This window comes from Penicillium chermesinum, assembly GCF_028974085.1.
Source record: "Penicillium chermesinum strain IBT 19713 chromosome Unknown utg000005l:1.0-4115287.0:1.0-4118363.0, whole genome shotgun sequence".
In the NCBI taxonomy this organism is placed as follows: domain Eukaryota; kingdom Fungi; phylum Ascomycota; class Eurotiomycetes; order Eurotiales; family Aspergillaceae; genus Penicillium; species Penicillium chermesinum.
Window position 1 is genome coordinate 2,008,520 of NW_026695315.1, and position 12,244 is coordinate 2,020,763.

Here is a 12,244-nt window from a genome sequence, read left to right on the forward strand (position 1 = left end):
GTGGATTGTTGTATGCGGGCAGTCACGTGACATATCGGCCTCACCACTCGCGATGCCACTTGCACACCCCTCCTCCTCCACTTCAAACCTTGACCGTGATTATTCCGGGATACAGAACATCGATCTCACTTTTGGGCTGTAGCTGCAGTTTTCAAATCACCCAACCTGCCCCCCGGAACCTCGTTTGAGAGAATATCCGGAAGGAAGTCTAATCCAGTCAACCCGCGGGCCCATCTATCAATTTTGATACTCTATCGAGCTTTTCATACTATAAAAAGATGGACACACGCCCTGACAGCCAGCAGCAGCATAGATGGTAACACGATGATCAGCAGTTGCGGAAACTCAAATGTTAACATGAACCAGGGCAGCCATTCACAATGTCCTGTCCAGGCCTGGCCCTTTCACTGACCCGGACTGGGAGCCTGGCGCGATGCCAATTAAGGAATTGGAAGAGAAAATACTGTGAGAAAACCTATGTACTGAAATGAAAAGAACTGTCACTAACGACTACTCTAGGGTGATGTGAGTTCACGATGAGCCACCGCAAATGAAACACCGTCGATTAATCTATCCGCAGCGGCGCCGGTGGCTTAGGCTGTGAAATTTTGAAGAACCTGGCACTGTCAGGTTTCAAAAACATTCATGTTATTGACATGGGTGAGAAGTTTCACCTCCGTTTATTGATACCGAAACAACGGCTGACATGTCTTTAGACACCATCGACATCTCGAATCTCAACAGACAGTTCCTTTTCCGTCAATCCGACATCGGTAAGCCCAAAGCTGAAGTAGCTGCCGCATTCGTTGAAAAGCGAGTCAAGGGCGTCAAAATCACTCCTTATGTGGGGAAGATCCAAGACAAGGATGAAGATTATTACATGCAATTCAAGATAGTCGTCTGTGGCTTAGATAGCATTGAGGCTCGACGATGGATCAACTCCACTCTGATAGCCATGGTTGACATGGAGGATCCGGAAAGCCTGAAGCCTCTGGTTGATGGCGGGACTGAAGGTTTGCAATCATACAAACGGATTTGTCCGGTTCCAATCGAAATCCAGGCTGACTCTTCAAACAGGCTTTAAGGGTCAAGCTAGGGTCATTTTACCTACACTCACTTCGTGTATTGAGTGCCAGCTCGATATGCATGCTCCTCGGCCTGCTGTACCACTGTGCACGATTGCTACCATCCCTCGACAGCCTCAGCACTGCATTGAGTGGGCTCACCAAATCGCATGGCAAGAGAAGCGTAAGGACGACACCTTTGATAGCGATGACATGGAGCATATCTCGTGGGTGTACAATGCCGCCGTGGAACGAGCACAGCAATTCCACATCCACGGTGTGACTTTTCAGATGACACAGGGAGTGGTGAAGAACATCATTCCAGCAATTGCATCCACTAATGCCGTGATCGCAGCAGCCACGACGTCAGAGGTGCTGAAAATCGTAACTGGCTGCAACCCTTACCTTGAAAATTACATGATGTATGCAGGTGAAGAGGGCGTCTACACCTACACATTCGAGGCGGAGAAGAAGCCGGATTGCCCTGTCTGCGGCAACCTTGCTCGCAAAATGGACGTGGATCCGAATATCACACTGGGCGAGTTCATCGAAAGTCTTGGCGAGAAAGCGGAGGCGCAGCTGAAAAAACCCAGTATGCGAACGGAGGAAAAGACTCTTTACCAACGCTTTCCGCCCCAGTTGGAGGAGCATACACGACCAAACCTGCAACTGAAGCTTCATGAACTTCTGGAGGACGGCCAAGAAATCGCAGTCACTGATCCGGCATACACTATCGATTTCCGTTACCGACTGAATTTTAAATAAATAACTATGAAATTTGCTGGACTCTTTACCATATAGAATGGATACTGATGGTGAAGGTTCCACCAACTCTGGAATTCCCCTAACATAGCTACCAGGCCCCCGTTCTAGAAACGAACAATATCCAGACTCCGGCCTCGAAGCCAACTTTTAGGACCAAACTTTTTTCATAACTGTACAACGCAAACAACGTAAGAAGATAACATGCCAACGCCTATAAATGCATTATATATGGGGTCGCATGAGACAATCAAGACCTTTAGGCCATGAGATCGCTCAGGCCACGCTTCCACCGCGCACACTTCAACTTCAGAACCTTGACAGCTTCCAAGAAGAGAACATCACTCTCAAACTGGCCTGTGCTCTCCACATTGAAAATGAAGTGGTCCCGCACACGGCCAAGCTTAACCTTGCCCTGGAACTCCTCGTGACGCAGACACTCTCGGCTAACGGTGTCATTGAATGCATCCCGTACCACAGCTTTCAGCTCACCAGCGTGTCCCTCGTATCCACTCCCAGGGCGCGAAGCCTCAGCAGAAGTGACAGGTTCAAGAGTAATCACGCCCTTGGGGAAGCACTTGGCAAACTTTTTCGCATCTTCGCCGATAATCGGGCGCTCAATCTTAATATCTGGAAGAAGACGGTAGCTGGCAGTAGCAACAGGGGAGAACTTGGCATGATCGGCTCCGATACCCTTGATACAGTGCATTTCCAGTTGAATGACCTGTCCGGGACGGAGCTTTGCAATAAGGATGTCGGGGTTGACGGGTTGGATAGCTCCATCTCCAGCGAAATATTCTTCTTGACGACCAACGGCGTGGAAGGTAAGGTCCTTTGCATAAACGTGAGCGTTGTGGTAAAGTTTGCGTGGGTCTTGCTCGCCCGGCTCGGCATCGGCATTGATGGTGCACTCCACGTCAAGGTGCATCACGACCGTATTGAAATCACTAGGGGTATCGGCTGGAGTCCCATCATCTTCTTCGCTTTCTTTGCGGAACCACTGCATCCAATTGATTCCCTCTACGGAGCCCTTCAGTGGGATTAGACCTAGACGCTGAGCGAGGACCTCATCTTGGATGACGGAGGTGTTGTTGTGCACGAAAACATATTCAATAGCCAGGGTAGGGATCTCGGCCATAAGGATTCGGCGGAAGGCATTAGCGACAGCAGCGTCCAGTCCGATGAGGGAGAACGAGGCTTCATATGGGTCATTGCGGTGAAATTCGACATTGAAGCCCTATAAATCTTTGTGAGAAATTTGTCCATATATAGCTTTCAAATATTTGCTGGGATAGATCTTTCGGGGACATACGTTCTTAAATTTGTCGAGTGCCCAGCTATGCGATTCTCCAGGCCAGTGACCGGGAAAGTCCGTGGAGGGGATGTTGGTGACAGTTTCTGCGTTGATGCCGATGATCTGTGGTATATTAGCGGCTGGAGCAATTTCACTAGGTGGCTGTCATGGGACTAACACGGCGACGCTGCAGCTCCTCCTGCGACGGAACAAGAGGCGCCATGGTGGGTGGGTGGAGGAGATCGATGGGAGGTGAAATTTAGAATGACCAGCGATAAGAATAATTTCTTGGGGTCTTTTTTCTCGAAGCCTGAGGCAGAAAAGTAGGGCATCTATTCTGCGTAGCACTAGTAGGAAGTTTTGGTGACAGAGACTGTCCACTAAGCCTAATTTGGTCTAGACCACAGTTTCGTTGGTGCATTATAGATGGCCATTCCAGCCAACCAGCATGCAGCTGATGACCCGGCAGCTCCACACGTGACCTTGCCGAAATGGATCGCGACCTCATCTTCCTGGACTCCAGTGCGTCCTTTTCTCGCAGCGAGCCTATTCTCCACCTTGAAGCCATTGGATGTGCCTGGATTGAGGCCCATCTTGCTCTCTCACTCCCTTGGACCTCTCTCCTCTCTTTCTCCCCCCATGGCCGCATCCTTCGCCCGCCTGGCGGGCAATGGTCCCAAAAGGCTCTGTCTCCGCCCCTCCCACTTCCTGAACACATCTGTGCCTCGCTCCCGCTCAATTGCTACTACTGTGCCTCGTAGGCAGGCCGAAGCGACCAGCTACCAGGCCACACGGCTGATTCCGACCGACCCGACCTTCACCTCCTTTGCCAACAAGGGCCTGCCCGAAGACCCCGATGCTCCTGGTCTGGAATCCGAAGCCGAAGGTATCGACCGTAAGATCCGCCACTACACCGTCAACTTCGGTCCTCAACATCCCGCTGCTCACGGTGTGCTTCGTCTGATTCTGGAGCTTAATGGCGAAGAGATTGTCCGCGCGGATCCCCATGTCGGTCTTCTGCACCGTGGTACCGAGAAGTTGATCGAGTACAAGACCTACATGCAAGCTCTGCCTTACTTCGATCGATTGGACTATGTCTCCATGATGACCAACGAGCAATGTTTTGCTCTGGCTGTCGAGAAGCTCTTGAATGTGGAGATTCCTGACCGTGCCAAATGGATTCGGACGATGTTCGGCGAGATGACCCGTATTTTGAACCATCTCATGTCCGTGCTCTCCCACGCCATGGATGTTGGTGCGCTGACTCCATTCTTGTGGGGATTCGAAGAGCGTGAGAAGCTCATGGTGCGTATTTGGATGCAATTTCTTTAGGAAACCCGTTGGTTAGCTGACCGAGTGCTCTTGCTATGTTACAGGAATTCTACGAACGAGTTTCCGGAGCCCGTCTCCATGCCGCCTACGTTCGCCCCGGCGGTGTCTCGCAGGATCTGCCCCTTGGTCTCCTGGATGACATCTACCAGTGGGCTACTCAGTTCGGTGACCGCATCGACGAAACCGAGGAGTTGCTCACGGACAACCGTATCTGGAAGGCCCGTACCCAGGGTGTCGGTGTTGTCAACGCTGCTGATGCGCTGAACATGAGTTTCACCGGTGTCATGCTCCGTGGATCCGGTGTGCCATGGGATATCCGCAAGTCGCAGCCATATGATGCCTACGACCAGGTCGAGTTCGATGTTCCCGTCGGTATCAACGGTGACTGCTACGATCGTTACCTTTGCCGTATGGAGGAGTTCCGTCAGTCTCTCCGTATCATTCACCAGTGCTTGAACAAGATGCCGGCTGGCCCCGTTCGCGTTGAGGACTACAAGATCTCACCCCCTCCCCGTGCCGCCATGAAGGAGAACATGGAGGCTCTTATTCACCACTTCCTCCTCTTCACCAAGGGTTACTCAGTGCCCCCCGGCGACACTTACTCCGCTATCGAGGCTCCTAAGGGTGAAATGGGTGTCTACCTTGTCAGTGATGGCAGTGAGCGCCCTTACCGTTGCAAGATCCGTGCTCCTGGGTTCGCCCACTTGGGTGGTTTCGACCAAGTTTCTCGTGGTCACCTTCTGGCTGATGCCGTCGCTATCATCGGTAAGTAATGCTGCGTCCCAATTGATACATCAAAGTTGCTAATGTTGGACTTTTCTAGGTACTATGGATTTGGTGTTCGGTGAGGTTGACCGGTAAAACCCCCCTGCAACGCAACGATCCACAAATCCTTCAAAAAAGAAAGGAAGAAGACTTTCGATGATCCCCACTTTTCTAGACGGCTTTGAGCCGGGGGTTAAGCATCATATAGGCAAGATTCTATGTGATCATTCTTGGACCCCTAAATACTTACGGAGGTGTACCAATTTCCCCATGTTTTCTCCCATGGCGTTGTTCTATTATGTCTGCCTGTTGCGCTTGTCTCTCTCTTTTCCCTTCGACCTTCATAAACCCTGTGTATAGTGAGCATCTGATCCTTTTTGAGACCCCCGATCCATGAACAAACTCGTAGCCAGTGTTTGTAAATTTCCTTCATCTGTCAATGGAATTGAACCTTTTCGTCCGACAAGGGTGCCAGGAGAAGATATAAAGTAGCTAGCGGCTTTGAGATGGTCATATCCGTGGCGGTCCGAGCCCGCTTGTTAAAGCAAGATGATAGAAGGTGTAGCATAGAAGCAGCACCGTACTATGAGAAGTGGAAGGAATAAGCGAAGGATAAATCAATTGTTCTTTCAGCGATGAGATCCTATCATGATTCTCTTCCTTGGTGCACAACGCTAGCTGTTCCCATCATGGTAAGACACAGGAACATCAATAAACCTCAGAATCCATGTAAGTACTTGGGAGCTTATTTCGATTCGGATACTCGAGGTTCCCAGCCAGGCTTAGCCATCTCAAAGGAATCGAACTGGAAAGCAGGCGCCACTGTACAACCTACCAGCGTCCAGTCTCCCAAGCTCTTAGCATGCTGCCATTCTTTGCGTGCAACCGTAGCCTGGGGCCGCTGCCCCTATTTGGTGAAGTCAGGGTACAGAATAAGGTCAAGAGGTGGTGATGTATAATCGGTCGTACTTACCTTAGCGAGGTCGATGCCGAGAATGAAGTCTCGAGTCGGCGTCCCATCATCCCAAGACAGCGAGAGCTGCATCGGAGCTCCGGCATAGTAATGCCATGTTTCTACCGCATCCATCACTCGGTGCCAGTGCGACAAGCCCGCCTCTCCTTCGAGAAGATAGTAGATGCATGTGCTGTGTGCGCGGGAGCCTGGTGCGACGGTGTCTCGAAACGTCTCGACATAATAACCCTTCTCGGGGTGGGGCGTAAGGCCCAAAGTCGCGATAACTTCTTGTGCGGACATGTTCGCCATCTTGATGGCGGCCGTGGTGCGTCTCTGGGGTGGAATGGGTGACGTTTGGGATGAAGGTTGATAGCGGGCCGTTTACTTCACTCCCCACTAATTTTTTTTCGCGTAAGCTTTGGACTTCTCAGGCCTCCTCCTTCTGTGTCTGTCCCACAGCTTGTGGGTCTGATGTATGTCAGATCAGCCGACCAATATTACCTTCTTCAGCATTGATCCAATCAGGGCAGTACGGAGGGGCCTGGCGGTGTAAATAAGCACGCTGAGTCAAGATCGACCTTTTGGTTGGTTCAGTTTAAGTTTGACATAGAAAGGCAGGGTTGCTCCATTGCATTTTTGGCGTAGAGGTCTATTGAAGAGGAAATTTACATACAACGAAAGCGGCATGATCGTCTGATCATGTTTGCAAAACCATCTTGCGCTATTAGTTGATCTCTCTAGCCTCTATTGGCGGCAGCGATAGCCGCAGCCTTGCGGCAATGGTCAGTACCATTCCTGCGCAATGATTCTGGGAACAACGGAAATTACAGGAACACTCGTCACAAATTAATTCCCATCTTGAGATGAGCTTAGGCTACTGGTCAAAGAATTACACGTCCTGCCGGTAGAAGTTTTCCCAAGGCCCGCTGGACTAGTACAACTTGAGCTGAAGCAGATATATAGTGGTCCTCAGACTAGTAACAAGGAGGTCGCATTATGGCAATCTTTCGATTGACGCCATCTATTAATAGCTCATCTAGAGCTCAAGTATCTTCAATGCTACATATTCATGTTTAAACGGGACTGGGAATATTATGAATATTCATGAGTGGATGGGGCCTGCAAAGTCGAATTCAGAGCGGCAGTACCCCAAGAGAACGACCGGGATATTTTTTAAGCTTCTGACCCAACTAAAAATGTCATGACCGATCTACGACTATTAATGGATCAATATTCGTCGGTATCGAAGTCCTGGGCTAAGTTTTGACCGATTCTTCTGGGTAAGAACATTCAAGAGTGTAGATTTTTTCCTTCATAAGGGTTGATCCGTAGTCGATTACAGGCTGTTCCATGATCCTCCATCACCGATCGCAGCAGACTGTGACTGCCCATTGCTGGACACATAGCGACGCTGCACAAGGGCATTACGAGTCCTTCAAGGCTGAGTTCTTGGCGTTGCGGCAGAGCGACCTCCAACGCGTACAGCGCCCCACTTGGATTGCATTGACCTGCTAGAATGAGTATCACGTACGAAGGTTATTTGTCATCGCCTGGGGCCATCTTCACAATAACCTGCATACCTTTTCACGTATACCCGGTTGCGTTGACATGGTGGCTGAGTCTCGAATCAAATGTAAATGCTGCTCTGATGTTGGCAAACGTGAACGCCTGGTGCCCATAAGATCTCAAATGAGATGTGCAAATGAAACGCCTTCTTCTTAATCAATTTAGTGCTTCTTGTCGTATCTGTCGTGTATGTTCTGGCGTCTTTTGCTATACTGGCAGGACACACATCCCATGGCCTGTTGAATAGACATCAGGTAGACATATCAAATTTGTGCAGCAGTCTGACTGTTCCATGCAGGTGCCATATTCTAAGTCCAACTTATATGAGCGAGTTCCCAGTAGCGAGCTTGGAAATTTTCTTACCTCGACTGCAAGTCCATTTCCAGGATGGTTGCTTTCCTTTTGTTGCCACTGTAAAAGCCACAAAAGCAAGCAGGGTAGCAATCACTGCGGAGAGTTTCATAGTGAATATCGATGAGATTCAAGACTGGGGAGAGAGGCAGGGCCGGCTTTTCATTCTCCTTATAGGCGCAGTCGTAATCAGTACTCGTCAGCGTCGCTTTGAATTGAGCTGCCTATAGCCATGAAGCTTCGTATAGGCCCGGGCGTCAACTCTTCAGGATCAGCATGCTAAGACGGGAGTGGTTAGCGTTTCGGCGCCCATGTTCGAGAGAATTTCGCAGGGTGCTTCAGGGCCATCAAAGGGTATGATATAGGATCTGTAGTCTCATAAGGTCACTGCAAAACTAGTGACCCAATGACCAGTGATCAAGTTTTCCCATAAATACTCGTGCGGGTTCGGCGCAGGAAAGAAGCCGATCAAACTTCTGCAGGGACTCTTGGGCAGAGATGTGGAACGAACCTTCGGAATAATTGACCAGCCAATAACGTCACGTTGATTACTTTACAGAGCTTATAGGAGCTAAACAATGGATTTCTGTATCTGGAACTACTCGGTAGATTCGCACGGAATGTCATCCGTCTATGCACCAATGAAAGACTTCGTAATCCACTTCATTCTTGACGAATATTAATCAACTAGTTGAATTATGATCTGGGTGGCCTTGCATCTATAACTGAAGGGCCTTTCACGGTCATGGGAGGTCGTAAGATCTACTCGTAATCAGAGGCCTTCAACCCCCGCTTCTCAGTAGACTAAGAAGCCCCCAAGTTTGGGGATCCAGGTAAAAAGTATCAATTTTAGCCCCCGATCTGCAGCAAGGGACCTTTGAAGCATGATATAATATTCTGCCCATAATCAACTGGAATTGATCTTCTTAATGCCAACTAGAAGTGCTTGGGCTTCCGGACTGTGCGCTTTCACAACAATCTGAACCTTTGGTCTTTCAAATAAGACTAGTATTAAGTCCACTTTTTGCGAAGATATATGGCCTTCACACCACAGCCAATTTGGGGAATGAGCCCAACCCCTATAAAGTGAGGTTCTCCTCTATGACCGTGGGCGTATACACTGCGCTAAGTCCGGAATCCATAATCTCGACTCGGAGTTTTAGGTGCTACGTACTACGACCTTCTCCGGGTCCTTTATGCCCGGCCTTACATCGATGCAACGAAGATCCTCCCCAACCTGGCCCCAGCTTTAGCACCTCACCCATTCCGATTGACGGACTTGTCATGCCTGAAACCGAAGCACACTGGCATTCGAACATGATAGATTTGTCCATAATGATGGTATTTGCAGGGGAACAACGTAATTCTCCGCAATAAGCTGATCTAACAGAGCTCGCGGAACTGGAAATTGAGAAAATCGTTACTTATGACAGGTTTTCTCATGTCTGTCATTATCATGAAGTCCAAACTTAACGTGAAGCGCCCTTGATATTCGCTGGATGGCTTGATCCAAGTTGATACGTTAGCCTTCCTTCTGCATCGCGCCTGCCTGAGGCGCTGGCTTCCCAAGTGGCACCGTGGGCGCTTACGTCTATCATACCGCATTTTTGATTATAAAGCCCCGTAGAGACCTAATTAATTATCTTCGACCGGGCCCTGCCGTAGCCCCTCCACCTCTCCCTCTGGCGGCGAGACCCTCATAGATGGCTCCCCGTCCTCGCTCACAACAACCCACGCCACGACATTTCCTGACTTGACTTGGTCAAGATAAGCAGCCTCTCTGCGTCACCAAGGCAACAACCCCAGCTGATGCATCTTCTAGACCGCGCAGATGACGGCCCGCACATCTCCATCCCGTGCTCCGTAGCGCATCGTGATGTGTGTCGGCTTCTCGTCCTGCAGGACGCAGCCGCATTAGTAGGCGGATTGGGCCACCAGGGCCTGCATGTCTGCCCTGCTGAGCGAGTCAGCGCCTAGGAAGATAGCCGTTGGATTGCCGCGACCTCTGGTTTTGGAGGGCGAAGCTGGGATGACTGTTAGGCGGTGTACACGGACATCATGGTTTCCGTGGCAACTTGTGTGATGGTGATGACGATGAGGCGGCCTCCGCAGGATGCAGGAGGATGATCTCGGGTAGATGGGAAATGGTTCGGAAACTCTATATATTTCAGTTCTTTTTTGGAATTAATACCGTTATACAGAAGACTCCGTGGCCGGCGGGCGAAGAGTGTGCTTGCCACCTGGTAGGTCTGGCCAATTGGATAGTCCACTCTCGGTAATAGTGATGCGGAATAAGTGCATATGTTCATTAAGGACCCGCTCTCGTAAAAAAGAAAATTATGTACAGGGATTTGCTCTATCAAGTCTTGATGTCAATGGTCAGCTTTGGCACTGAGAATGTAACATTATCGGAGGCAGAATAGGCCTCAGAGCCGAACTGGAAGACGCCCATGTAGTCCGTCTTGGAAGGATATTTGTCACCGTCCTGTTCGTACAGATATTCGATCAATGGATAAATGTCGCCAGTAAAGTTTTCCCTGTTAGTGCTGGTCTTCCATGTGAAGACGTTCTGGCCTTCGCCGTTGGTTCCAGCGAATAGGTCACTGTGCGGTTTATGATTAATGGGAGGTTGGAGTAGGAGGATTTTTGTGGACACTTACAATTCAACGCCGTCCACCTCCATTGTATGCGTTGGGTGGTTATTGTTGTATGCAATGGGCTGGGCACCCAGACCAATCATAGCAAACCAGACCATGACTTCGTGCTTGGCCGTGGAACTGTTGGTTGCCGTCTGCTTGTCGGCATCGAAGAACATATCGAAGGCAACATTGGTAACCAAGTCTTGCGGGTTGTCATTTTCGAGCAGACCAGGGGGCGAGGTTAGCGCAGGCGTGTTCCCGACGTTGTATGTCCAGGTGAAATCGAGGTTGATTTCCTGCACGCTGTCCAGAGATACCGGCACGACATCGTCGAGATTGATATTCGGATAAGCATGCACAGGCTGGGTTTCAGGGCCCTGAGGATATTGCCAAGTCGCAGAAAAGGCGGGCGCGGTTTGTTTTGTCGCGTATGTTTCATTGTTGAAGGTTGTGACCTGGCGAACGAGACACAAGTTAGTGAAACCCTGTCGAGACTTTCGAAGGGTTACCGCGACACGATTTGCGATCGCGGGCTTTTGTAACTGAAACTCACATTCATGCAAAGGAAGGAAGTCGGAGTAGTGTCGCCAGTCACGCCCCATTGATTGGGGTTCACTGCGATATGTTAGTGGGATGTTTCAGCGATCGGGAGATCTCCCCAAGCGTGCCGATCGCGAAGTCATATCGCATGGGGACCTCGGAAGATCTATGGGCCTCTCGAGATCTCTGAAGACTTACGAGTGTAGTGATTGCCATCAGAGGGCGGCGAGATGCCATAGGCCTTATAGCAGTATTCGGTATTGGTGACACCGTCATTGGTGGTGGTACCATGGCCTCCTGAGCCGCCGCCGGTGCTGTCACCGCCGCCCGAGCTGCCCCCTCCGCTCCCTCCGCTCCCAACGTTCGAATTGGAGTCGCCGGTGAACAGAGGAGGCTTGCCAGCGGCAGATCTCGAGGCATCGATTCCCAGCAATGTGCCGATGGCGCCCCCAATGGGGATGGCCAGGAGACTCGTGTTCACGAGTAAACGGAAAGCCATGGTGGTTGATGAAGGACAAAGGGCGTGCAGCGAGCGATCAAAATGGACGACAACCCCCCCCGACTAAGACAAGCAACCCTCCCCAGAGGATAAAAAAAGGACCAGAACCAATCGTGGGCAGTCTTATCGGAGCAAAACAGGGTTGATTGGACCAGATGAATCAGGTCCCAGAGCAGGACCCACCCACATACTTTTCTCCAGCAAATAAAAGCCCATTTCCGGATAGGGTTTAGCGGCAGGTACTAAAGCGGGAATTTCCACTTTCGGTCCACTGTTTGTTTGCAATCAAGCCAATAGCGGGTCCCCAAGTCCTGTTTCCGTAGTTCAACTCTTCAATCTGCTTTGGTTCCTGGCGCCACGCACTGATAGGCAACCCTGTTGCATCTGTCCCGGTGTTATTTGCGCCCCCTGGCGTCACTTCGCCAAGAGGCCCCACCCCCATGACTCGATCCAAATTGCTTGGTGGCTGTGTATACT

General features: G+C 50.4%; 6 protein-coding genes across 6 annotated transcripts; 2 read left to right on the forward strand and 4 right to left on the reverse strand.

Moving 5' to 3' along the window:
• Nucleotides 1–278: 278 nt before the first annotated feature.
• Nucleotides 279–1,829, forward strand: N7468_006913 (NEDD8-activating protein UBA3; the record flags this gene model as incomplete). Its single annotated transcript, XM_058476209.1, has 6 exons — nt 279–316; nt 367–465; nt 520–525; nt 581–660; nt 717–1,013; nt 1,078–1,829. 6 exons carry the CDS (start codon nt 279–281, stop codon nt 1,827–1,829), a joined length of 1,272 nt encoding a protein of 423 aa, XP_058329099.1.
• Nucleotides 1,830–2,085: 256 nt separating this feature from the next.
• Nucleotides 2,086–3,343, reverse strand: N7468_006914 (DNA-directed RNA polymerase core subunit RPC40; the record flags this gene model as incomplete). Its single annotated transcript, XM_058476210.1, has 3 exons — nt 2,086–3,063; nt 3,139–3,243; nt 3,299–3,343. 3 exons carry the CDS (start codon nt 3,341–3,343, stop codon nt 2,086–2,088), a joined length of 1,128 nt encoding a protein of 375 aa, XP_058329100.1.
• Nucleotides 3,344–3,759: 416 nt separating this feature from the next.
• On the forward strand, nt 3,760–5,313 carry N7468_006915 (NADH-quinone oxidoreductase subunit D; the record flags this gene model as incomplete). The annotated part of the gene is made up of 3 exons (XM_058476211.1): nt 3,760–4,425; nt 4,497–5,217; nt 5,276–5,313. The coding sequence occupies 3 exons, from the start codon at nt 3,760–3,762 to the stop codon at nt 5,311–5,313; spliced, it is 1,425 nt and encodes a 474-aa protein (XP_058329101.1).
• A 649-nt stretch (nt 5,314–5,962) lies between these two features.
• On the reverse strand, nt 5,963–6,481 carry N7468_006916 (cupin domain-containing protein; the record flags this gene model as incomplete). The annotated part of the gene is made up of 2 exons (XM_058476212.1): nt 5,963–6,124; nt 6,191–6,481. 2 exons carry the CDS (start codon nt 6,479–6,481, stop codon nt 5,963–5,965), a joined length of 453 nt encoding a protein of 150 aa, XP_058329102.1.
• Nucleotides 6,482–10,125: 3,644 nt separating this feature from the next.
• On the reverse strand, nt 10,126–10,398 carry N7468_006917 (uncharacterized protein; the record flags this gene model as incomplete). Its single annotated transcript, XM_058476213.1, has 1 exon — nt 10,126–10,398. The coding sequence occupies one exon, from the start codon at nt 10,396–10,398 to the stop codon at nt 10,126–10,128; it is 273 nt and encodes a 90-aa protein (XP_058329103.1).
• Nucleotides 10,399–10,448: 50 nt separating this feature from the next.
• Nucleotides 10,449–11,767, reverse strand: N7468_006918 (glycoside hydrolase family 12 protein; the record flags this gene model as incomplete). Its single annotated transcript, XM_058476214.1, has 4 exons — nt 10,449–10,692; nt 10,750–11,183; nt 11,282–11,343; nt 11,467–11,767. The coding sequence occupies 4 exons, from the start codon at nt 11,765–11,767 to the stop codon at nt 10,449–10,451; spliced, it is 1,041 nt and encodes a 346-aa protein (XP_058329104.1).
• Between the last annotated feature and the right edge of the window lie 477 nt (nt 11,768–12,244).